The 27120-nt window shown below is 36.3% G+C and overlaps 1 protein-coding gene across 2 annotated transcripts in view; it reads right to left on the bottom strand.

Moving 5' to 3' along the window:
- Window positions 1-27120, bottom strand: part of EDIL3 (EGF like repeats and discoidin domains 3) — a 410169-nt gene that overhangs the window by 240760 nt on the left and 142289 nt on the right. The window contains exon 3 of one of the 2 annotated variants that reach the window (XM_044266049.1): window positions 21908-21937. The exons of the other annotated variant lie outside the window; for it this stretch is intronic. Within the exon in view, the coding sequence (XP_044121984.1) occupies window positions 21908-21937 (30 nt within the window). The remainder of the gene's footprint in view (window positions 1-21907; window positions 21938-27120) is intronic. 2 annotated transcript variants of the gene reach the window in all.

The following is a 27120-nucleotide window of genomic DNA, read 5'->3' as shown; positions in this document are numbered from 1 at the left end:
AAAAGGAGAATATTGTTATATGACACATTCAAGCTGTTAAATTTATTATGTAGTTTGGTGACATAGTATACTTGTTTTAACAAAACTGAAGTGATTAGTCATACAATTACTCTAATAAAACTCATTTTAAAGGAGACAAAAATAAAATCCTTAAGTCTAAATCAGGCCAATGTTAGAAGCAGATAGGCATTACTATGTAGACATTGTTAGAGAGAAAACAAGTTCCTTGGAAAGTATTGGCATAGTGGGAAAGAAACTGGAAAAACTGTCTTATATGGAGAAAGAGTGACAAATCTTCTAGTTCATATGATATCCACTAAAATTCACCCTCACAGGAAAGCCTAAGAAAATTACTTATCAAGCATAAGGCACTCAAGCACGGAGTGGAGGAAAGCTGGATGTCTTATAACATTTTAATAGAATATTATTTGTTTGGGTAATGAAAAGATTAACTTTTTTAAGATTTTATTTATTTATTTGACAGACAGAGATCACAAGTAGGCAGAGAGGCAGGCGCAGATAGAGAGAAGAGGAAGCAGGCTCCCCGCTGAGCAGAGAGCCCAATGCAGGGCTCAATCCCAGGACCCTGGGATCATAACCTTAGCCAAAGGCAGAGGCTTTAACCCACTGAGCCACCTAGGTGCCCCCAAAATTAACTTCTTGTGTCTTAAATCGCAAAGAAATAATCTGGGATGTGAACACTAATTCTCAAATATATACCACTTGAACCTTGTGGATAAAACAGTTAAGCAGCTGGAGTATAATCCATTTCTCTCTCTCTCTCCCCCTCTCTCTCTCTCTTTTTAAATCAGGTATATGATCCAAGGGAAAGAAGAAAGTTAGGTGTTTTAGTTCTTTGTAAACATAATAATATTTACTACCATGAGAAACCTTATCTGTGAATGCTTTTAGCAGGATGTCTCAAGTTTAGGATTGTTCATGGTAAACAAATCTATAATTCATAGAATTATAAAGCATAGTTCTGTGGCAAATGTCACATAAACTATACAACTACATAAAGATAGGTAATTACCTAAACAGCTCTCCATCCCCACCCTCACAGATGTGTTTACACATGTCCCATCCATCTGTTTTTTTTTCTGAGTCAGAAAGCACGTGTCCAATGGAGGAAAGGAGGGTCTGGGGAGTTATCATCAATGTCCTAATTCTCTCCTCGCTTTGGCTATGCCTCTCGATTGCTTGTATCCTTGAAATCATTGATACTTTGATATTGCATAAGATCTCTGATTTGACAAATCTCTGAGTGACAATGCTGATCTGATAATCCAGTATTTTGAATTAGTTCAACTCTACTTAGTTAGTCTTTCTAAAAATGTTGTATAGACTAAAAATGAAGTGCCTGAAATAACTAAATGCCCACAAGTTGAAGAATAGGTAAGCAACCTTCAACATAACATAACTATAGCATAGAATAGAATATTACCAATTAAATAAAAAATTGGAAAACCACTTGTAACAAGCTAAAATCTACATGGAATTCTGTTAAATGTAAAATGAGAGAGCAGAGCCTATGCTACAATTAAGTAAAAGTGTAGTGTATACACAATGAAAGGCACTGAGAAAAGTAAATTGATTTTAAGATTTTATTTATTTATTTGACAGAGAGAGACACAGGGAGAGAGGCAGAAGCAGGCTTCCATTGAGCAGGGAGCCCGATACAGGGCTAGATCCCAGGACTCTGAGATCATGACCTGAGCTGAAGGCAGACGCTTAACGACTGAGTCACCCAGGCACTGCTTAATTGATTTTTTTGAAGCAGCAGGGCTATGATGGAAAATTTTGTCATAGAGGGTTTGAGGAAAAGGAATGTCAACAATGGCAAGGGACCTAGTGTGAAAGTCCTCATAATTTTCAGATTTTAGTCCTTAAGACTTCACAAATGTACCAGTTCTTCTCATAGATACATGGTAGGATTGTAATTCTCTATCCCTTTTGAAGTTTGTACTGGCCATGGGAATTTCTTTGGCCAATAATATAAGTAATGTGCATCACTTCTGAGAGATGTTTTAAGAACTAATGAGTGATTAACCGTATTTGCTTCAAACTGCTTTGGTGATGTAGAAACAAATGCTGAGATATAGCCTTTGTTAGCCTGGGTCCCTGAGTGTCTACAAAGAGCAAAGATCCTCTATTGACCCACACTGGCCATGTATGTTAAGCCACTGGATCTGGATGTGGCTTTTTCCTGAGGCATGAACCAGGTTCATCTGGACTGATTCAGCAAGAAAGCATAGTATTTTGCAAACTATAAAAAGCTAAGCAAAGTTTGTGCAAATGTAGATTTTTAGTAATATAGGATGTCAGTCAGGAGCCTATAGTAGGGGATGGACTTAATAGCACTGCAGAGTAAGAAACAAATGAGTTTACAGGGTAATGTCGAAGAAGAGAATAGAATTAAAGGTAACTTGGATGTTTTATTCCTGACAGAAATATCAGTAATGTCATTGAGAGAGGGGATACATGAAGGCAGAGGGGGGAAAAAGTAAAGAATACTTATTTTTGCAAGTAGGCCATTAGATGTGGCTAGCTGGTATCTGAAAATAGAAATCTGAAATTCAGGAGAGAGAACAGGCTGTTGAAAAGCGAGAGAAGAGAAAGCAGGCTTACAGGTACTATGAGTTGGTTATTTCCCTTGGTCTTTTACAAATAATATCTCCAATAATGGTTACATATTTTCACCATTTTACTGAGAGAACTGAGTCACAGAGGTTTAGCTACCCAGATTTGGGAGTACTGTCTACACAGGAAGCCTGGGGGAGATTATAGAAAAGTGGGTCAAGGAGATAGTTAAGACCATATTCAAGAGGCAAATAAAACAGAACACTAAATAAGAACAGGCATCTTAAAATCCAACCAAGAACACAGTACCATGGAGGTCAAGGCAGGAAACGTCAAGAAGTAATAGTTCATGTTGAATGCTGCAGAGAAAACGAACTAGATTTATCTTCAAACTACTGAATTTTGCCTTCAAATGGTTAATTTGTGAGAGAAAAAAACCGAGAAGTACTCAGTTTTTAATATATTAATATTCCGCAGAACATTAAGCTGAAGAAATCTCAAAGATGGGGTGTTTTATAAGCATTATACCTCATGTTTGCCTAAATTAAAATCCAGGGAATTAAGTAAATACTACCACTAGGAATATTTTTTTATTTCCTCAGATAAAAAGTCTCTAGCAAAGATGACCCAACAGATGTTGAATGAACCCCTTAACAGGCCTAAATCATATAGGTAAATTAATTCCACAAATTGCTCTCAAAAGGCATTTGAATCTCAGTGCTGATTTTGGTGTGCCAACAGCACATGTTCCTGGTGGGTCGTAATGCTTAATAAGATGCATGGGAACTTCTGAATTGGATGAATATTCAAAGTGATCTTCAGGGAAATCCTGATTTAGAATGCACTCCAATAATTTAATTGAAAGGTCACCTAGGTGAATGACTTACAGAATCTATCACATAATGGAAGCCTTGTACTCTCACAAGTGGCCATTAAAAACTTTCAGTCCAGGGCTCACCTCATTTCTAGACTTTTGAGAAGATATTATTCTTTACTTATAAAAAAAAATGTGTCAACATTTCTCTAAAAAAATACTCAATTTACATAACTTAAGAGACAACATATCTCATATTACCCATCTCAGAAAAGAGGCAACATTTCATGCGAGGAAAGTACATCTGTAGATAGATGCTTTCTTTCAAAACATTGGATTATTACATGTGCTTTTGCCATTCCTCAGACATGAGCAACAATTCTTACAGATACTGGATTCCATCATTAGAGAACAGGTTTCCTTTATCTGTTTGTCCTACAGATTTTTCCATCTTTGTTGCTCTGTACCTTTATTACTTTAATTCTAAAATAGTTAATGAAAGCAAAACATCAAACTCTATTTTACCTTAGAAAATAATGCTTATGACATTTATTGGACACAGTGAATAAACCTAATAATCATTATTACGAAATTATTTAAAGTACTTAGAATGTTATTAATTGTCCAAGTAAAACTACACATTTATATAGCCTTGCCAGTCAGATTCACTTTTCATCTATCACTCTATATATGCATTGAAACTAACAATACAGAACACAATCAGTTCTAAAATATTTTGAATACTGTCTATCCTGACTATATTTGATACAGAAAACATTTCCCTTATTTTCATCAAAGTGCAGATAAAAATACAACTGGAATTTTTGCCATCAGGATAATTAATATATTTCTATAACTATGTTCCATGTTTTTGATCTTCAGCTCACTCCTTAATTATAAAATTCTTCCCTTTTCTTCAATTCTATTTTGAAATTTGTATGCATCTCCATTAAATGCCTAGATTTAGTCATTATCTAGTCTAGGCCAACTATCAAAAAATGGCTGCATGACCTAAGAGACATGTTACTTTTGTATAATTTTTAAATGAAATGGCCCTACAAGTAGACTTGAAAATTAAAGTAATAAATTTTTACCCAGTCATGAATATATGTTTATGCATATCTGTTTCTCACTTTTTCAGGAAAGTTTTTAGATAGCCCCAAAATATGTGAAATAGCTAGAAACCTTCAAATAACCAACAAAAATAAGGATGGACAGTAATCTGACAAGGAGCAAGAAAAACAATAAAGTCAGATGTGTCACTGTAAACTTGCATCTTGTCCACAGAGGCAATATGAAATGTGTAACAGCCATAATATTTAAAATCTTATAAAGGAGCTATGTCCACTTGAAGAATTTGACTCTTTAATGACAGATGGTGAACACTAAAGCTATTCTCAATTCCTATCAATCATGGGGTAGAAACATGGGCAGTGCTATAACACTCAGCAACAGAAAACACATATTTATTGAGTAGCCAGTTCATGGTAAATAAAGTGGAAGAAATTCCATTAAAATGTTTTCCTGACATATCCTTTTTTACAGCCACCTACTGGTATTTTCTGCTCTATCCCTCAAGTTACTCAACATGATGATTTCCCATGAGTCATTACAACATCATAGTGGGACACTTGGTTGTTGTTACCTGAATCTAGAACGAGCTCAGACTTGTTTCTAAGCCCATTCTAATTCACCTTTTAGCATCACTCCCCTCAGGGGACATTTTCTAGGTGTAAAAAATATTGTCAGCTTACCAACAAGATTTACATGTTAAAATTACATGAAAGTGAAATTTAAAGTAGTAATAGTACTTCTTGTATTCACTACAGTAAGATCAAGCTTTCGCTCCCAAATTGCTAAAATGAATTTGGACAAGACTGTTCTCATTTACCACAGTAAATATTTGCTTTCTATTCAAAACGGATCATCCATATTGAGATGATTTTTTTCTGCCAATAAATGATAAAATTGAAATGGAAATAAGGTAAGGTTTGTTTAATTTTATGTTTTCTAATTCTGTGTCCCTCTAAGCTGACTGGGTAAGGCGAAGGCATTTAGGTACCTATAATCTACGGTTCTGCTTTTCTTTCCCTGGCCTTTACACATTAACAAATCCCCCATTAAAGCTGAAGACTCTATAAAGCTGAAGACTATAAAGCAATTATAAAATTATGTCAAAATATTTAAGAAGAAATTTGTGAATATTACTTTTCTTTTTTAAAATGAAAAGAAGCTACTTTATAATGTAGTCATAATATTACCTGTTTTTTCTCTTTCTAGATGTTTCACAAATATACCTAAGTTTAAAATACTACATATTATAGTTGCTATCTAATTTTTTTAACCTAGAAATCATTTCTTCAAACATAAACAATTTCCACTGATACTGAGGTTAGCTTCAGTAGCTTGAATTCTATTGGCTGAGGTTTTGACAAGATCTGCAGGTTTTATGAATGCTAGACATGTTGTTTTGTTGAATAAATTAGGATCTCATCATTATATTCTTATGACCAATTTTTTAAAGCCAGGAAGTACAACATGTCAGAAGTGCAAGAAAGAAATATTCTACCAACTCTTGTGAATCTTTCATTATACATTAACATGTTCATTTACTTAAAAACTTCAGGTCTAAAAAATAAAAAGCTAATTCATTTTACATTTACTTACCACATCTTACTTCAGCTGCTCTAGTAGGTTGAAGAGTGCTCCCCCAAAAGATATATCTAGAACCAAATCCCTGGAACCTCCGAATGTTACCGTATTTGATAAAAAAGATCCTAATTAAGGATCTTGAGGTCTTCTAGATCTTCTAGCGTACCTGAGTGGGTCTTAAATCCAATGACAAGTGTCCTTATAATAGAAAGAAAAAGAGAAGCCACAGACTGAAAAGGAAGAGGTAATGCCAATATGGGGGCAGAGATGGGAGCGATATGGCTCTGACCAAGGAAGGCAAGAAACACTGACGGCTGGGAGAGGCTGGCACTGGGACAGGCAAGGAAGGATTCCCCTCTAGAGTGCTCGGCAAGAGCATGACCTTGACGACACCTTGATTTCAGACTTCTGATCTCCAGAACTGTGAGAGAGTGAATTTGTGTTGTTTTATGTCACTAAGGTTATGGTAATTGGTTATGGAAACCCTGGGAAACTAATATAGCTATAGATAATCAAAGTGATTAGAGAATGATCTAAATCAAGAAAAGTGACTTACATCGTTGTAATTTGCCTGCATATGGCTACTATGATACAGTTTACGTATTTTCTAGATTTGAAAACCACTGTTTGATCGATTGCTCTCCCTCTTCCTCCTCTCTCTCTCTCTTTCTGTTTTATGGTCTCAACAGGTGGTAATACTTTTAGTGATACCATCTAGAGACCACAAAGCAGGTATTCATTCCCGTTTTCAGCACTGTTGGGAATGCAACAGAAGGATGGCTCACAGTCAAGAGTGAGTCCCCAGCCTAAGTGGAAAAACAACTCCAGTGCAGATCCAGAACATAACAAAGGAACTCAAAACCCTGTAAGGAAAGAAAAGACTGCGTCTCCATACCTTGTGAGTGTGAAAGATGGACAGGCTCTGGAGATATGACCGGGAAAGAAAAGCATGCTCTAAACAGAAAAATGTGAATTAAAGCTTTGAGGTAAGAATGAGCACAGCTTATATGACTTGGAATAGAGGAGGCTGTTATCGCCTAGGGAGAAGAAACATGGTGTGATGGGTCATAAAAACCAGGTACAGGTTTCATGAGTAAAATGAAAGAATGCCTTAAGGGACCAGCTTTTGTTGGTTCCCTCATTTCCAGAGTAAGAATAAAATTAGTGGGAATCAATAGTTTTATCCTTCAATTTCCTACCTCTAACCCAAGTGGTCAGGGAGACAAAGAAATGGGGAGACAGACACAAAAGAGACTGAAAATAAAATCATGTCTGAAAACTCAAGTTACTTAAAAAATATGTTAATCTTCCTTTTTTACACTTCTATGAATTCTCAGCAGTCTTGGAAGTTAGAAAAATTCCTTGAGTATTCTGCTGAAAGATGATCAGACTAAGGATTGGCATAGCATAGGGAACAAGAATCAGAATTGTCCATGGTTTCTTGATGATCTTCTAAATAAACAGTGGAAAAAAATGTGTTTAGATAGGTAGAGGTTCAGAATGTTCAAATTCCAGGGGGATACCTGTCTGTTCACTTCCTAGTTTTTCTTATCTTAGCTTTGTTTGCAGTAGTAGCTCAGTACTTGCAGAACTCCTACCAATTCGTTTTTCGATGCTAAATTATGGGATGAAATGGTTTCAGAGTGCCTCTGTCTCAGATGTCCTGTCTCTGTCTCAGATGTCCTGTCTCTGATGTCCTCTGCAGAACATCTAAAGCTTTGGCACAAACCACTGGTGGATATGTACAGTGGGTTTTATTCTTTGTTTTCGCTGTTGAGAACTGGGTTGTTCATTCTTTTCCAAAAGCTTCTGGTAAGCTTTTGAAACAATCAAAAATGTTATTTAAATTGGATAGAAATATGAGATAATGTTTAAATTAGATGAAAAAATATTGGATATTTTCTTGCTTAGATTTCTGTCCAGAGAAGCAGAGAATTAGATATGAATAGGTAGGGATATTATGTTAAGCATATCACATAAATTTGATAAAAAAAATGCTGGGTACTTCTCATTTACACTTCTGTTTAGAGAAGCAGAAAATTAGCTGAATAAATAGGGAATGAACCTCTAAATCTTGGTGAAGTCTAACAGTTGAAAGTCTGCTTTAGGTAACCATCTTTTTTAATTTTTTTTTAAGTGTATCCCCAAAATATACTATGCCTGGTCCATTTTATTTTTAAATGTGCTACTCCAAGTCCTAAAAAACTACCATCCATGCAACTTTGAAAAAAAAGATTTCTTGGAAGTGTCTGTGAGCTTGAGGACACAGGTATCTACTATCCGTGCAACTCTGAAGAAAAGATTTCTTGAAAGTGTCTGTGAGCTTGAGGACACAGGAATCAATAAAGATGTGTTCCTGGTAAGTTATGATACTAAACCACTGCAGGCCCTTTCTCATTCCTCTTGGAATTCAAACTCAGGCAGCCCAGCAGCCCTGCAAGCCTGCCCAGCCCCTGTGTGCAGCTTTGTGCATTCTGGGCTGCCTCCTTGCCCTGAGCCACCCATTCTCCAGCCCATGCCCTGCACTGGATTATGGTTAGTGTCAAGTTTGAGGCTTCTTAAAATCACTGCTGCAGTTTCCATACAGCAATTACTAACAATGGCTAAATTACGGACAGTGTTAGGGCACCACCCTGGAAGAATTACTAGGCAAAACACACTCCAGTGGCAACAAAAGCAGAAAAACAAAGATCGATGTCAAGGGATTTCAGTAATTTTAAAGCATCTTTAAGATTCTTAGCAAATTAGAAGTGTTATCCTTGGGTGGCTCAGTTGGTTGAGCGGCTGCCTTCAGCTCAGGTCATGATCCCAGCGTCCTGGGATCGAGTCCCACATCGGGCTCCTTGCTTGGCGTGGAGCCTGCTTCTCCCTCTGCTTCTGCCTGCCACTCTGTCTGCCTATGCTTGCTCTCGCTTCTCTCTCTATGACAAATAAATAAAATATTTCTTAAATGAGGAAATACACCTATTGTCAGACTCCTGTTTCATTTTTTACACAATTGTGTATGTTCTTGGGTTGACAGTGCCTTAAAATCAGCATAAAATCAGTATGGCTGACTTTACTTGTCAATTCAATCATACGACAAGTTATTTATTAAGCATCTACCACATACCAAACACTGTTCTAGTAGCTGGAGATTCAGTAGTGAATAAAACAGACCAAAAAAATCACATGTCTCGGGAGTTTATATTCCGCCTGAGGAGACAATAAAGAAGCTATATATGTAGAGTGTTCAGACAGTGCTAACATTAAAAAGTAAATCAAATCAGGAGACCTGACAATGTGGAAAAGGTGTGACCTTTTTAGAGACAAAGAGATGGCCTTCCTGAGAAGACATCTTCGGATCGAGATAGGAAAGATGTGATAGAGTAGTCACGCAGACACTCTTGGGAGAAGCTGTGAGACAGACCTGTGAGTGCACAGCCCTGCCTGGGATGGGAAGGTGTCCGGGGTTTGTGCTGGCTTTACAGAAACAGAAGGACAACGTGGCAGTCTTAGAAAATGCATCCGGGGGGCTTCATGGAGCAGGGTACAAATTATGTCCACCTTCCACCCTGAGCCACGGGGATGGAGAAGACTGTAAGAGCTGCTAGGTTGAGGCAGACTATTTTTTAAAATGCAAATATTCAATATGGATGCAGGCAACCAGGTGGATTTTCATCTCCTATTTTATTCTTTTAAAAAATATCCACAAGGTCCATAAATTACTATAGTAATCAGACCATCATTTAAAACGATAGCTAAAATTTTGCAAGCTATTGGGTTCAGTTTTATGACATACACATAAAAAATTGAACGACTGTGTATTGCTTTTACAATTGAAAGAAATATATGTTATTTAAAACTATTTATAAGTGAATAAAAAAGCAGAGTTTGCTGAAGTAGAATAAATACAAGTTTATTTCCCAGGGAAACTTAAATTTGAATCTTGCTTCTGTTCCTTGTTAATTACATAACTTTGAGCATACTTCTTAATGCTTTAAAATCCAGTGTTCTCCTCTAGAAGTAGGAATACAGACAGATAGATGGTATATAGATATATATATTTTTTTATGTTATCTTTTTTTTTCCAATTTATTTATTTTCAGAAAAACAGTATTCATTATTTTTTCACCACACCCAGTGCTCCATGCAAGCCGTGCCCTCTATAATACCCACCACCTGGTACCCCAACCTCCCACCCCCTCGCCACTTCAAACCCCTCAGATTGTTTTTCAGAGTCCATAGTCTCTCATGGTTCACCTCCCCTTCCAATTTACCCAAAAGCACATACCCTCCCCAATATAGATATATTTTATCTTTAAGTTGTATTGCTTCATTGTGAAAATTAAGTAAAATACTATATGCAGAACACTCCACATATTGTTTGATAATCATAATCAAAATAAGAATAGTAATAAAATAATCATATGGCAAACAACATTGATGATAACAAAAGTAAAAATAATGTTTAGATTCCCTGTCCTTATTATAGAATGGGCATCATGTGGTCAGTGCTTTAATGTATCATCATGTTTGATCCCTATAGAAAACCGTTAAGATGGGCATTATTATTATCCATCCCATTTTACAGACAATGAGAATGAAAGCTATAAAAGGAAAATACTCTACAGGCAGGAAGTAGCTATTTATCTGACAATAAAGGCACTATAAGCATAGGTTCAGGCTTGCAAGTCCATGGAGTTTTATCTTACACATCATGAACCAGGAAGTTTAATGCTTTCCTTGAGCCCACAAATCCCTGGAATATTAAATTAATACTTCTCAGTGATCTGTTTGTATTAAACTTTGAGGTGAAACTAGAGACAACAACAAAAAAAATGGACCAGACAATTGGAGATGGCCTTAAAAATAAATCCAACCAATGTAGGGAGGATTAAAAATTAAAGAAGCTCAAAGCATATGTGTGTACAGATCGTGGAACAACAAACACATTATTAAATGTTAGAAACTGTGCGTACCTGTTTCTCCGGAAATAGCTTTATATAAAGAATTAAAATATTTTACATTTACATAATTTTTATTCACTCTCTATAATGGTTAGACTTTATGTGTCAGCTTGGCTAAAACTATGGTGTCCAGTTCCTTGGTCAAATACTAGCCTAGATGTTGCTGTGGAGATACTTTGTAGCTGTCTATAATCAGTTGACTTTCAAAAAGCAGATTAGCCTCTACAGTGTGGGTGGACTTCATCTAATCAATCAGTTAAAGGCCTTAAGAGTAAAACCTAGGGTTCCCCTGGGAAAAAAGAACTTTGACTCAAGACTGTAACTTAAAAGTCCCACCTGACCATAACAGACTCTGCTGTGGGTGGTGGGGGGAGGATAGAGTGGCTGAGTGATGGACATTGGGGAGGGTATGTGCTATGGTAAGTGCTATGAATCATGTAAGACTGATGATTCACAGACTGTACCCCTGAAGCAAATAATACATTGTATGTTAATTTAAAAAAAAGTCCTGTCTGAATTTCCAACGGATCTGGCTTGCCCTACACATTTGGGACTTGCCAAAGCCTACAATCACATGAATCAATTCCTTAAAATAAATTACACACACACACACACACACACACAATGTAATATATATTTAAATATATATTATATGTATTTTACATATATAATATCTATATATTTTATGTATTTATACACATACACACATATGGTTTATTGACTGATTGACTGAGAGGGAGAGAGTGAGCAAGACTGAGTGGGGAGAGGCAGGAGAGAGGGAGAGACAGTCTTTAAGCAGGCTCCACACTCAGCGTGGGGTCTGACATGGGGCTTGATCTCACAACCCCGAGATTCTAACCTGAGCCAAAATCAAGAGTCAGATGCTTAACTGACTAAGCCACCCAGGTGCCCCTGTATGGTTCTCCTTCTCTGGAGAATCCTTACTGATACACTCTCCACTTCCATTTGTATACCTTTATGACCATTTTGTTTTTAATTTGATGCTTTTTCAGTATTTGAGCTTAACATTAACTTGGGTTTCATTTTTGTTTTTTCTACCAGTATTCTAAAGGACAACAGCACAAAAATCTAACTATTATTAAATGAAATAACATGAAATTTTTACATTAAATCAAAATTTTAGTTATACCTCTGGAGTTTTTTCAGCATTATGATGGAAGTGAGTTTCAAAAGTTGAATTTCTTTTTTAAAAGATTTTATTTATTTATTTGACAGAGAGAGGGATCACAAGTAGGCAGAGAGGCAGGCAGAGAGAGAGAGGAGGAAGCAGGCTCCCTGCTGAGCAGAGAGCCAGATGCGGGACTCGATCCCAGGACCCTGAGATCATGACCTGAGCCGAAGGCAGCGGCCTAAACCACTGAGCCACCCAGACGCCCCCCCAAAAGTTGAATTTTTAAAACTGTAGCAACATACATGCAAAGATTAATCACATTGCAAAGATTAATCACATTTTTCCCCCAAGCTCAATAGGTTTACTAAATTTGAAGAGCCATTTTCTAATATTCTTTATGTTTTGGCTATAAGTTCATGATAAAAAACCTTTATCTATAATAAGATAATATTAGCCTGGGTTAAGTAATGACAGTATTTAATACTCTTGGGGATTTCTGGACCATGAAATTTAACATGACTGTCATTTTTTTGAAATGTGGGAAAGGAAGATTACAGTTAGCAGCACATAAGAACTAGAGTTGAGTAAACTTTTTGTAGTTTCTGTAGAAACAGATCATTAAAGCAAAAAGAAAGAGCAGCTCAATAAAGATAATATATATATGCAGTTTTGGCAAGCATAAAATATTTTTAAGCACATGAGAGAAAAACAAAGTATATAGTGAAGTTGAGATTTTAAAAAGTCATGATGTAAAATACTGAAAATATGAGTACAGACTTTAGTATAACAGAGATGTGTATTGAGGTTATTTTTCAACAAACAGATTTCCAGAGTCTCCTAAGAACTTTTATAAAATAATACGAAAAACATACCAAAATGTAGAACTAAGAAAGTAGTTAAAAATGACAAAGAGGTGTTATAACAACTACTTATGAGCTTTACTGATCATTGACCTACTATGTATCTCCCCCTGTCAAGAGTACCCCGATTCTAATTTAAGTATCTGCCCCTTAGCTCCTGATCCCGAGAGAAAGCAGAAACTAACTTTAGGCTCCAGGGGAAGTGCTTGAGTAGCTGGCTGTTTCAGAGGGATGGCAGAAGGGATCAAAGCCTGTCCAATTAGAGTGGATCTCAGGACATTTGCTTTCTTGCTCTTTCTGGACACAGATAAAGGTGCACATAGCCATAGTAGCTTTTGGCAGACATATCACTGCCACAAGGGAAACCAGTCTGAAAGTGAAAATAAATTTTGTACTACAAAAGACAGAACAAAAAGATAGGGAAAGAAAAACAAAACAAAGACTTTCGTTATCAATGAGTTACCCATTATCAATTCTGTGAGACAATAAAATCTCTTATTATTCAAGCAATACTAAACTGACTTTTCTTTTATAACTAAAGCATGTCACACAGGAGCACCTGAGTGGCTCAGCTAGTTGAGGTCTAACTTCTGATTTCAGCTCAGTTCATGATCTAAGGGTCAGAAGATTAAGCCCCGTGTTAGGCTCTGCACTGGGTGTGGAGTCTGCTTAAGGTTCTCTGCCTCCCTCTGCCCTGCTCTCTCTCTCTCAAAAATAAATGAATGAATGAATGGATGTATGAATGGATGTATGAATGAAAGCATGTCACACAGTAACTTTTTAGAATGCATGCATTGCTAGATATTAACATATACTACTGAAGAATTTATATCTTCGTGTTATACTATGAGGGATTTTTGTTATTCCATATCTCTTGGCAATATTTAACTTTACTCCAAGTTCAGATTTATACTTTTTAGGGAAAGATGATAGATTATATAACTATATCTATATTCACAGAGGTACAAATATATTATTTTTTCCTCTTGTGATAGTTTAATGCTTAAACTTGTCTAAAGAGAAAGATATGGAGTAGGTAACCTCCCAAATTCTCTACTGGTAACACGATCTTATACTACAGGGAAGTTTATCTTAGCAAAAATATGAAAAAATATTATCTACATAAAACAGAGGTTTAAATAACAACTATTTTTTTCCCTTACAGTTCAATATACTATCACACATCAATAGAAAAGTTTTATTTTATAAAAAAAAAAAAGCCACTCTATTTGGTCTTTTCACTAAAGCCTCAGGAAACTGGACAAAGCTAAATCTTTAGAAGCAATGGTTTCTTCCTTATTCCATTGAAAAGCTGCAGATAATAACTTCTGGTTTTTAGAGACTATAGCAATAATGTGCTGGTTTTTATATATAAGTTTTTAATATTTCAGCTTCCTTAGCATATCTTTATGAACAAGAATATACTTGATAAAATAATTAGTAAAGTTTCTCCAGGCACTATAGGGAAAATATGTCTATATAGAAAAGGAAAAAATTTGTAACAAATACAAGGCGAACAAAAATGAGGATGTGAAGCTCTATTTCAGACCCCAAGGAAATAAAGTGCTAAGATCAGAATGCAAAAGCAGCTCTTGTTCATTAGAGAATAATATGGTAAGCTTTATTCCTTTTCAAAATGCATGGGTTGTAGAATAATTGAGCAAAGCCAGCCATGCAGAATTAAATTTCATAAAAAAACAGGAACAAGTCTAAAAGAAATCTATAGCATAGTGAAGAACATCACAAAATTCACTATAACAAAGGGAAGGTTTTGTAGGGCCAAAATTAAATATTTTAAAAGTTAGAGGAAAATATCTAATCACTCTGTGTACTGTGTTTAGCTGCAGAAATACGTGACATTTGTTTTAAACATACATACACACAGACACAGACACACACATACATACATATATGCATATGTTTATACACACACATGGTTTATCATCTATAAGGTCACAAATATATATTTATATATGTAAAACTATAGTTACAATTCTTTACTACTGCTAGTCAGTGTTCTATTATATGTTAAATGATTGGTATTGTGTGTACTTCCTCAATGGTCAAGCTGGTCTTTTGAAAGATTAAACATATTAGAAGATTTGGAAGTAATCAGTGAAAATAATGATGCCTGGTATGCCCAGTCACTACTGTCTGCATCTCTGATGGGCATCAGGGAGGTCCCAGTAAGTTTATTATAAACTACTGTACCCAGGCAGCAATGTCTAGCATCACTACTAAGTGGGATCAGATATTGATAGCTCTCAAGTAAGTTTTTTTTTTAAAGATTTTATTTATTTATTTGACAGAGAGAGATCACAAGTAGGCAGAGAGGCAGGCAGAGAGAGAGAGAGGAGGAAGCAGGCTCCCTGCTGAGCAGAGAGCCCGATGCGGGACTCGATCCCAGGACCCTGAGATCATGACCCGAGCTGAAGGCAGCGGCTTAACCCACTGAGCCACCCAGGCGCCCCAGTTCTCGAATAAGTTTAACATTTAAGTAAACTATGAAATCTTAAATTTATAAACATAAAGAACAGTATGGCTCTTATAAACTAGTGTTTTAACATAGCTGATTTCTAAAAAGATTCTTTTACATTCACCTGAAAGTTCCATTTTTTCTAATCATAATTTTTTGTCATTTGTTAGTTCCGTATTAACAGCTACTTTTATATAAGGCCAAACCCAGTTCTTTAATATTAAAAAAGTAACAAAACAATTAAAAATCTCTCCTTAGGCAAGAATAGAAGAAAAAAATCAAGCTTTGCTTTTGCGGTGATTGGAATAAAACAATAAGTGGTTTTAATTTTAGCCACTGTCCTGCTGTAGAGCTACAAGATCTCCACAATATTGACAAGCTAGTTTTTAATCGACTTTGATCCCATTCAGTAACATTTTTCATTTCTGGCCCTATTGTTATTCCTATAATGATTTCATCACCTTAATGAATAAATGGTATTTCTAGAGAGGTAAAATAATAGCTAATAAGACAAAATAAGAGGAATGAGGGAATTTATGTGAGGATAAGCTTGATTAAATATACCTTATGGTTAATAAATTAAATTTTATATAGATTAGCTCATTTGTAGAGGTCAGTTTTCTAATGCAAATGTCTTAAATTTTTAAAGGACACAGATACAAGTACTGGTATAATCAGTTTATGAAGCCTCTCCCTATTATGAAATTTAAATAAAAGATAAATGAAAATTGAATTTGTGCAACTGAGTGGGAAGCAACCACTGACTTAACTTTATTAAAGAGTGTTATTTTATGAAGTTTAATCTAAATATCATGTATCCTCTTTCAAAAGTTAGAAACGGATTTCTTTTCAAAGTTACAAACTGATCTATATTTCACATGCATGGATACACACACACTATACACTTTTAATAATTGCAAATCTTTGTTTTTGAAGGCATATTTATTAGGCCAAAGTCTGAGGAATATAATAGCATGGTTCTGAGACTATAAAGGAATAATTTATATTACAATGTCATAAACAGAGTCTGAAGGAAATTTCAAAAGAGAGCTTCCCAAAAACTAGCTGAGCAGCAGCAACATAATTGGATTGTGTGTATCACCTCTAACAGTGATTCATTGGAAAGTACAGCGTCTGAATGGCCACTCTAAAAATATGAATCTCATTAGCTTGTAATTATTGGGATATAACCTAGTTTGAAGAAATTTCTTGTATAGTTCATGGATGTGCTTTTTATACTCCATGAAATAAGATGTTTAAATATCTGAGCTTAAGATTCTACTAAGATAATAAAAAGGAGCTTTCAGTAGTTACAGAAACAGGTGTTAGGTGACACTGCCCTAGTAACTCAGATGCTACAAAACACGCACCCCTAGGCTAATGCATCCCATCAGAACCTTCAGAGCCGAATGATTAACAAGCAGATGCTCATATTCAATAACAGGACATATCCGTAAGAGGAGAAACACAGATGTGATGTTTTATGCTTCCCCTCCACAACATAACACCAAAAAAAAAGCAGTTATTAAGCACTTGCTTTTTTGCATGGCAATTTAGAAGTTTAAATAAGAGAAATTAGGCATATTTAAATAAATAAATACAGAATAAAGCTTAAAAATATTGAAATTTGTATGGAATCAGAAGAGACCCCGAATCGCTAAGGAAATGTTGAAAAACAAAAATAAAGCTGGCGGCATCACCTTACCTGATTTCAAGCTTTATTACAAAGCTGTGATCACCAAGACAGCATGGTACTGGCATAAAAACAGACACATAGACCAGTGGAACAGAGTAGAGAGCCCAGATATGGACCCTCAACTCTATGGTCAATTAATCTTTGACAAAACAGGAAAAAATATACAGTGGAAAAAAGACAGTCTCTTCAATAAATGGTGCTGGGAAAACTGGACAGCTATATGTAGAAGAATGAAACTTGACCATTCTCTTACACCGTACACAAAGATAAACTCAAAATGGATAAAAGACCTCAACGTGAGACAGGAATCCATCAGAATCCTAGAGGAGAACATAGGCAGTAATCTCTTCAATATCAGCCACAGCAACTTCTTTCAAGATACATCTCCAAAGGCAAAGGAAACAAAAGCGAAAATAAACTTCTGGGACTTCATCAAAATCAAAAGCTTCTGCACAGCAAAGGAAACAGTCAAAAAAACAAAGAGGCAACCCACGGAATGGGAGAAGATATTTGCAAATGACAGTACAGACAAAAGGTTGATATCCAGGATCTATAATGAACTCCTCAAACTCAACCCACACGAAACAGGCAAACACATCAAAAAATGGGCAGAAGATATGAACAGACACTTCTCCAATCAAGACATACAAATGGCTATCAGACACATGAAAAAATGCTCATCATCATTAGCCCTCAGGGAGATTCAAGTTAAAACCACATTGAGATATCACCTTACACCAGTTAGAATGGCCAAAATTAACAAAACAGGAAACAACATGTGTTGGAGAGGATGTGGAGAAAGGGGAACCCTCTTACACTGTTGGTGGGAATGCATGTTGGTGCAGCCTCTTTGGAGAACAGTGTGGAGATTCCTCAAGAAATTAAAAATAGAGCTTCCCTATGACCCTGCCATTGCACTCCTGGGTATTTACCCCAAAGATACAGATGTCGTGAAAAGAAGGGCCATCTGTACCCCAATGTTTATAGCAGCAATGGCCACAGTCGCCAAACTATGGAAAGAACCAAGATGCCCTTCAACGGATGAATGGATAAGGAAGATGTGGTCCATATACACTATGGAGTATTATGCCTCCATCAGAAAGGATGAATGCCCAACTTTTGTAGCAACATGGATGGGACTGGAAGAGATTATGCTGAGTGAAATAAGTCAAGCAGAGAGAGTCAATTATCATATGGTTTCACTTATTTGTGGAGCATAACAAATAGCATGGAGGACAAGGGGCGTTAGAGAGTAGTAGGGAATTTGGGTAAATTGGAAGGGGAGGTGAACCATGAGAGACTATGGACTCTGAAAAACAATCTGAGGGGTTTGAAGTGGCGGGGGTGGGGTGGGAGGTTGGGGTACCAGGTGGTGGGTATTATAGAGGGCACAGCTTGCATGGAGCACTGGGTGTGGTGAAAAAAATAATGAATAATGTTTTTCTGAAAATAAATAAATTTAAAAAATGTTAAAAAAAAAGAATTAAAGAGTCAAAAACAAACAAAAAATATTGTAAACACTGTAAGATGGAAATAGACTGGAGGGATCAGTTATTTGTTTGAATAATAGCATTCATAATATTCTAAATAAAAGGCTAATCAAATAGGCTCTTTAGTAAAGAGAAAGGCCTATATCATTTTGTAGCATTGTAACATGAGTAAAACACTACCTAATAACTCATTAATTTTCTCAGAGTTACATTGTCCATCATTCTGATTTTTTCACACTACATGTTATTCAAGATAGAAACCTACTTATTATTCTTTTAAGAAACAGTTCTGAACAATGAGAACTTGTCACATTGTGGAATTATAATTAATCCAATTCTGTGTACTTGTAGGATAAAAACAACCTAGATTTCTTATACAATATCCATACACTGCAAACATTTAATAAATAGTTTCATTCAGTATCCACTAGGGACCTGCACTGATAAATCATGTGTAGATTTGCTTAGAGAAATCATTCTTATTTCATAATTTGTATATTAATAACAAATAACCAGGACCCTACAACACCCCCATTTGCTTTATTATTTTTTCTCCTATTCAATTTTGAGGAGTAGCAGATCTCCTAATGGAAACATTCAAATTATTTCATTAAAAAAATTAAAGTATGCATTTGAAGAAGTTACTGTCCAATTATGCTGTAAATCTGAAGGAAGAATTTGAGTGTGATTTAGATACTGAAGACATTATGTAGAAACATATAAAAGTTTAATTCAGGTAAAACTTGGGGGGCAAGCAAAAGATTGCATTTCACTGATGATTTAAACAGCCAGGAAAGAAATAAAAAAATAAAAGACTGTAAAATGAGTCTGAGCTTAAAGAAGATTATTCTACATAAATTCTATTAATGGAAGAATATAAGAGTAGAAACTGAGAATTATTAACCATATATGAAATAAATATATTCTGCATAACAGTTTTAAATAAAAGGTATCTTTTGATAATTATTACTGAAAAAGAAACATAAACAGATAATAAATATTCATTTAAGAAAAATGTTGAGAAAACTGGTTGCAAAAGTTACCAAAAAGAACTACAATAATCCTAATCCACTTTCTACAACTATTCATATCCATTGTAAAACCAAATTTTTACAAATCTCGTAATAAATATTTTCTCAAAAGGCTTAATACTGGACAATAATACTGTTTTTATTATATACTTTGATAAAATTAAAACACTTAACTTCCACTGGAAGGTTTTATATAGAAGCAGTGCCTGCTTTCCTAAATGACAAATTTTCTCAGTGCTAATCTGTACATGAAATCTTTTATTTAATATATTCCTTAAGATTACATTTGTTCTATTCTAAAATTCTGTGCTAAAATCACAACAAAAACACCCAGTGACATCTAAAAACAAAAATACTTTTAAACTAGAATTTAAACTTTATGATGTTCAGATCATTCTGGAGTAAAAGAAATACTTAGAGAAAAAAAATATTCAGTTGCATTTACCAAAAGATTTTCTTAGTCGGCAGATAAATTGTTAAAATAACTTAAAAATAACAAAATCACACGAAGAAATAGTTATATTATACTTAAATATCATTTATACTAGGTTAAAATTAATCCTCCCCATGCAAAAAGAATAATTCTTTGCCAATCGTACCAGAATTGTTTGGCAGGCAACAGAGCAAATAAGATGGAAGAGGAATGAGCCTGGGCTAGAAAAGCATCTTGCTTGTAAGGATTGTTACAAAGAGAAAACTCAGCTAAGGTTGAGAAACACAGAGTCTTTGGGTAACCCTGTGAACACTAACACCTCAAGTAAGGGCAAAAAGAAGTCAGGAACTAGACAGAGGAGTCATATCAATAGAGGAGTCATAGCAACAGAGGAGTTTGCTATAGAGTCATGTGATTAGATCGCTCCTAAAATGGGATACACAATATTGACTAGACTGGGAGAAAATAACAGGGAACCCTGAGCATCCGAATCAGACTACAAACTAATGATATTATAAAAATGAAATAATTGAGAGTTTATCTGATTCTGTGATTCCGTTACCAAAGGGATTATAATGAGTATCATGCAATAAAGCATCCTTGGGTTTTATTACAAAAGATATCTGTAAAACCTCTACTTCATTTTCTTCCATTGAATTTTTGATCTTTCAAATTTACTCCTCCAGGTAAAAATCCCCACCTGGCCACTTTTGGAGGAGGGTAGAAATCAGGAAGTCTGGAACCAGGTCAAATATGAATTGAAATGACCCTACCTTGTACCTAAGTTACAGTAACTGGGCTAGATTCCCCTCTCCTTCCTACAAAATCAGGCTGCCTTTTGTCCATTGGTTTTAGTAACCATTTCCTGCTCTGTTTCTCAGATCTAACTCCTTTCCTCAATTACTTGTCTAAGAAGGAATCTAGTACTGAGATCTGGTTTTCCTCTTCAGACAGCCTCTGACCCCTACATCTCAAGACCTGACTCCTTTTTTCCTGATGTTGGCGGTCTGCCCAGGCCTTTTATTTATTGCTAACCTCAACAACTGTGCTGCCCACTTTATCCTTATGAAATGTGTCTGGTCTTTAGGCTCCTGGCATTTCTCTTTGATCCATCCCATGGTCCCAGAACCATTGTTGAAGATACAATACCTTCTCTACCATTAGCATTCTTCATAGTACTTAGTTCAAACCTTAGCTTGTGCTTGATAAATGCTGGTTAGCTGGATGAGCAGCACAGTTATGCTGCCAAGTCTCAGAATCATTAAGTTATAACTGTGAAAATTGTTTTTAATAAAGTGAATGTTTGAGACAACAATATGATTTTTAACCTTAAATGTAAATGAGTAGCATGTTTAGTGCCAGTTATATATTTGATAATGCAATATTCTATCACAGAAGTTCATTTGATCATTTTCCTTTTTTTCATTCTGCTCATTTTATTAATTTTCTGCATTTTATCATTTTAGTTTTCCCTCCTCGTTTTTTTATTTTGGGCATTTTTCTTAATGTTTTAATTTTCTCATTTCCTTATTCTTTAATGTTGATGTGATATTTTATATTGTGACTTCCTCTATAGTAGTTGATTTTCAATTCTTTTTTTATTTAGAACTTATAACCAACATCATTTAATCTGCGACAACATAACGGGTCCAAGAAACAAAAAGAGTCAGTAAATAAAACTATGCCAGTTTTTTGGTTGAAACCTGAATAAATATACTTCAAAGGGTAAAGAAGGGTCAATTAACAAGAGCACTAAATCAAATAGAAATAATCTTAGCAACATAAGAACTTTACCTGCAGAAGTTGGCTCTTCTTCATCTGATGCTATGATAAGAGGAAAAGGGGTGAGGTAGAGATGGGGAGGATGGATGGGGGTGGGAAGGGAGAGAGAGAAAAAAAGAAAAATTGAACATAAATATATTCTGCATTTTCAAACAATGACTACAAGCTCCTAACTTGTAATTTTGTGAATTACAAAGTTATAAAATTACAGAAATCTGTAATTAGATAATTGGAAAATGACAAATTAATGGGTATTTACATTAAATTAACATTTATATACTTTTATACTCTAAAATACTTATGTATTAGAAAAGACCCTTCATTTGTCTGAATCTGATTTTCCCTTCCTTTTGCAAAAAAGACTGGTCTTATTTAATTTGAATGTAAATTATAATTACTATGAATTATATTGTTAAAAATAGAAATTGAACAGGGGCGCCTGGGTGGCTCAGTGGTTAAGCCTCTGCCTTCGGCTCAGGTCATGATCCCAGGAGGGTCCCCATAGGGCTCTCTGCTCAGCAGGGAAGCCTGCTGCCCCCCTCTCTCTGCCTGCCTCTCTGCCTACTTGTGATCTCTGTCTGTCAAATAAATAAATAAAATCTTAAAAAAAAATAGAAATTGAACATATGAATACCCCACTGTCACCACATCATGGGAATTTTCTATTAGCAAAGAGGAATCAAAAGGTATTGTTGATAGCGAAAATTTTATTCCATGAAGTAGACATTATAAGTAAGATAGGGGTTACACACAAACACACTCAGCTCACAGGTACCACACACTTTTTTTTTTTTAAAGATTTTATTTATTTATTTGACAGAGAGAGATTACAAGTAGGCAGAGCGGTAGGCAGAGAGAGAGAGGAGGAAGCAGGCTCCCTGCTGAGCAGAGAGCCCAATGAGGGACTCGATTCCAGGACCCTGAGATCATGACCTGAGCCGAAGGCAGCGGCTTAACCCACTGAGCCACCCAGGAGCCCGGTACCACACACTTTAAGATTCAGAAGTGGTGATACCGTGGTGACGCCACAAGAACCTGCATTTTGAAGGTTGATCCAAGGGGTTTTGACAGACGTGGTCTACAACCCACAAAGGATAAACATGGATATTATAAAAGCAGAGGTCACAATAGTAAAACAGAACGTTATGCTAAAGCAGTGGTTCATAACCGTGAATTAATATTAGAATCCCAAACGCTAGGCTCCACCTCAAACCAGTTAAGTCAGAATCTCTTTCAACAATACTAACTTATAGCCAGGATTGAGATATTATTAGATGATATCAATATAAGGTAACATGAACTAAAACTCAAAGTGTGAATCATTTTGATTCCTGTTTTGAAAGGGAGGAATTAAAAAAAAAATTAGCAGGGGGTGCACAGAGAGAGAGAGAATCTGAAGTAGGCTCCATGCCCAGTGCGGAGCCCCATGCAGGGGTTGACCTCACAACCCTGAGATCATGACCTGAGCAGAAATCAAGAGTGGCAGGCTTAACCAACTGAGCCATTGAGGTGCCCCAAGACATTACTAAATAACATCAATATAAGGTAACATGGGGGCACCTGGGTGGCTTAGTCATTAAGCCTCTGCCTTCAGCTCAGGTCATGATTTCATGGTCCTGAGATCGAGCCCCACACTGGGTTCCCTGCTCAACGGGAAGCCTGCTTCTCCCTCTCCCACTCCCCTTGCTTGTATTCCCTCTCTCACTGTCTCTCTCTCCATCAAATGAATAAACAAAACCTTAAAAATATATATATATATATGGTAACCTGAACTCAAACTCAAAGGTAACATGAACTATAACTGATTCCTGTTTTTTTTTTTTTTTTTTTTTTTTAAATTTTTTTATTGATTTATTTGACAGAGAGAGATCACAAGCAGGCAGAGAGGCAGGCAGAGAGAGAGAGGAGGAAGCAGGCTCCCTGCTGAGCAGAGAGCCCGATGCGGGACTCGACCCCAGGATCTTGGGATCATGACCTGAGCCGAAGGCAGCGGCTTAACCCACTGAGCCACCCAGGCGCCCCTAACTGATTCCTGTTTTAACAGACAGAAGTTTTTAAGAGTAGCCAGACTCCAAGGGTAATGATCTGCTATGCGTATGTAGGGGATTGAGCACGGTGGTTATAAGAGTGAAAAGAGTTTACCTGAAGTTGCTTCACAATTTGGCCTAGAATGTACCTCTTCACCTTCACTTTAACAGACAGACTCTGTGAGGAGGTATTTCTCTTCTGTACACAAGTGCAGCTTACCCCGAATATGACCGTTGAGTTATATGACACCAGCCGGTGCTATTTCATTTGATTCATGAAGTTTTAAAATAAAAATTTACTCAGCTGAACTGCTTATAAAGGAGCTTTGTTCCCAGATGATTCGTTAATCAAGGTATCACTGTGTAACCAGGGAGCAGTCTCTACTCTTTCCCATTAAGGTTACATCTGCACAGAGACACCTTAGACAAGCTGACTTTGTGTCCTGACAGTATTTTCCTCTCACACTGTTTGGCTTGTCTCCTTGGCACATGAAGGAATGGAGAGAGCAAACACGGTTGGCATGCATGGTGTGGAGAACATAAATATTTAAAAAGCCATTTGCTGCTTTATTATGTCCAAAATATATCATAACATGTCCGAAGAGGAAAGCTGTCAGTAGCTTCCAGGAATTCCCTTTTAGGAAAATACCATAAAGCCTTGTAGAAGTGCAGATTTAGATGGTCATTGTTAGTAAAAGTCTGGAGAATCAAAGTGGTGGGGGGGATCACCTTATGTGTGTGAACTCAATTTATAAAAAGCTATGATGAGATGAAAATTACTCGTATTTGATAGATACAGAGGGTTAGAGTGACTGAGCAGTTTGTCTAAGGACAATTTGAATTTGAGCTCATGTCAATGTGACTTTCAAACCAAACTCTTTCCACTCTGCCTTCCTGTCTCCCAAAGTGTTGATTCAGTATCCATTAAGAGAGAAAGGGAAAAAGGAGAAAAGGGTCCTGGAGTAAGGACTGGTTAGATCTCTGATAATGTTACTTGGACTTAAACATAACGGGGGAGAAAACTGGATGTAAGGACCAGGAAACTTTATAAGATACCTACAATCCAGGGATAGACACAGGCAGGTGAGATCTGGAGTATGTAGTTAAAATATCCTAAACATGTGACGCCTAAGGAGTGAAAGATTAGAAATGCTGAGATTTTATCCCTCCATTACATATGGATAAGCATGAAATTTTCAGAAAGAACTATCCAGCACAGAAGCAAAGACAATTCCAAATTTATAGAAGTCTTAGTGATTAGAATGTCTTAAAACCAAAGCCTGCCAAGGTAAACAGTGCACTAACCTACCCTTAAGCCTCTAATACCTAAAAGCATCTTTGTAACAGATTAACAGTATTAAAGTCTGCAGATACACAAGTCTGCACAGAATTCTGTTTCTATACAACATCTCCATAACGGTGATTGGTCATGATACCAAGAATTCGCTAACCAATACTCATACTATGAGAATATACACACACAAATACATATACGTATGGGTTAGTAATACTATTAATTCACTGTTGCAGTTACCTCTGGAAAGATGGCCTTGTAGGTGGCTAGCTACACTACCAAACAGAGCATCATCAACTATTAACAGGTGGCAGCTAGAGCCCCGAAGGTACAAATAAGCCTCCAAGTAGACATTAGTGGCCCATTTAGTGACATTTAACTGAAATAATTACCACAGAAGATAATGCCATGCTACCCAAATGATTTTTCACTTTTCCATTTGCTTCTCAGAATTCATTGAAATCAGCAAATCAAAAAATACATCTTCGTCACATGCAAGTTCCTTTAATTCTGGAAATTAAAAACACATGCACTGGGGCCCCTGGGTGGCTCAGTCTGATTCTTGATTTTGGCTCAAATCATGATCTCAGAGTTGTGGGATGGAGCCCTGCATCAGGCTCTGTGATCAGTGTACAGTCCACTTGAGACTCTCTCCCTTTCCCTCTCCCTCTGCTCTTCCCCCCCCCCACCTTCTCCCCACCACCCCCACCATAAATAAATAAAATCTTTACCAAAAAAAAAAAAAAAGCAAAAGCAAAACCCAAAACACATGCACCAAGCAAAACAAAACTAAACAAATAACTCTGTATCACTCTGCTTGGTTACTGTGCAGAGGGATGTACAGAAATGATAGTGACAGCAGAAAAATAGTAAAAATACCTATCAGATCTAGAAAACAACTGTGCGGTTCTCTCATTGCTCATAACGGAATCACCATCTCATTAAGATGCCCCAGATCTACTGAATTTGAATTTGGGTGTCAGTTCAGCTTTCAGCATTTTAAAAAAGTGCAGCAGGTGAATGTTACAAACACAAAATGTTGAGAATGATGGCTATACCCATCAAAATTTCTTGCATTAGGAAAGAGCCATGGGTGCAGCTGTTGAAACTGAAGCAGTAAATTAGAAGGCTTATAGGAAACTATTCACAGTGTGTACTCTGTGAGGAGGTATTTCTCAAAGCTCTCTTGTATCATCTTCAGGTTTATTTGGATATCTACATCAGTACTTTGGGGGAAGATGATTCCTCCTTTGGATTTAGAGAGGAAGTTTATTTACATCTCAGGAATAAATAAATCTTCTCCATTTTCCTGCCCTCCATTATTGGTCCAGGTAAGCATATGACCCATTTGGGGACACTGATGTGTAAGATCAAGTTTTTGCATGCTTGGGTGAGGTGAGGCTCTTGGAAAGGAGGCTTCCTCAATCTTCTGAGAAAGTGTCTGGAAAAAACCCTCTTTCTCTTCTTTTTAGACACAGACAGGAAGCTTGTGGTACCAGAAGTAAGCTGGCAGACATTTTGCAGCCATGATGGGAGCCAGCTTTAGAAAGAAGCCAATCCTGCTCCAAGGCAGAATGGAAAAACAGAAAGAAATTAGATTACTGATGATATTCAACCACAAAGTCATCTCCTTACCCAAATCTGGACCTTCACTTCTGAGGAAAAAATACTTCCTCTTTATTGTTTATTTAGTTTTAGTTGAGTTTTCTCTAATTTGGAATGACGTGACATTCTGCCACAACTATAACCAGTTTTGTTGTTGCCATTTAAAATATACTAGAACACGTAAGAAGTTAATCATCTCTGAGGCAGGTGAAATGGAAAGTACATACAGTCTTGGGCATTGCATTCAGAGGGCAGCTGGGCTTTTGGCACATAGTTTTCCCACAGAGCTCATGACAATG

This window comes from Neovison vison, chromosome 1 (genome assembly GCF_020171115.1).
Source record: "Neovison vison isolate M4711 chromosome 1, ASM_NN_V1, whole genome shotgun sequence".
NCBI lineage: Eukaryota > Metazoa > Chordata > Mammalia > Carnivora > Mustelidae > Neogale > Neogale vison.
This window is presented reverse-complemented; position numbering and strand designations above follow the sequence as displayed.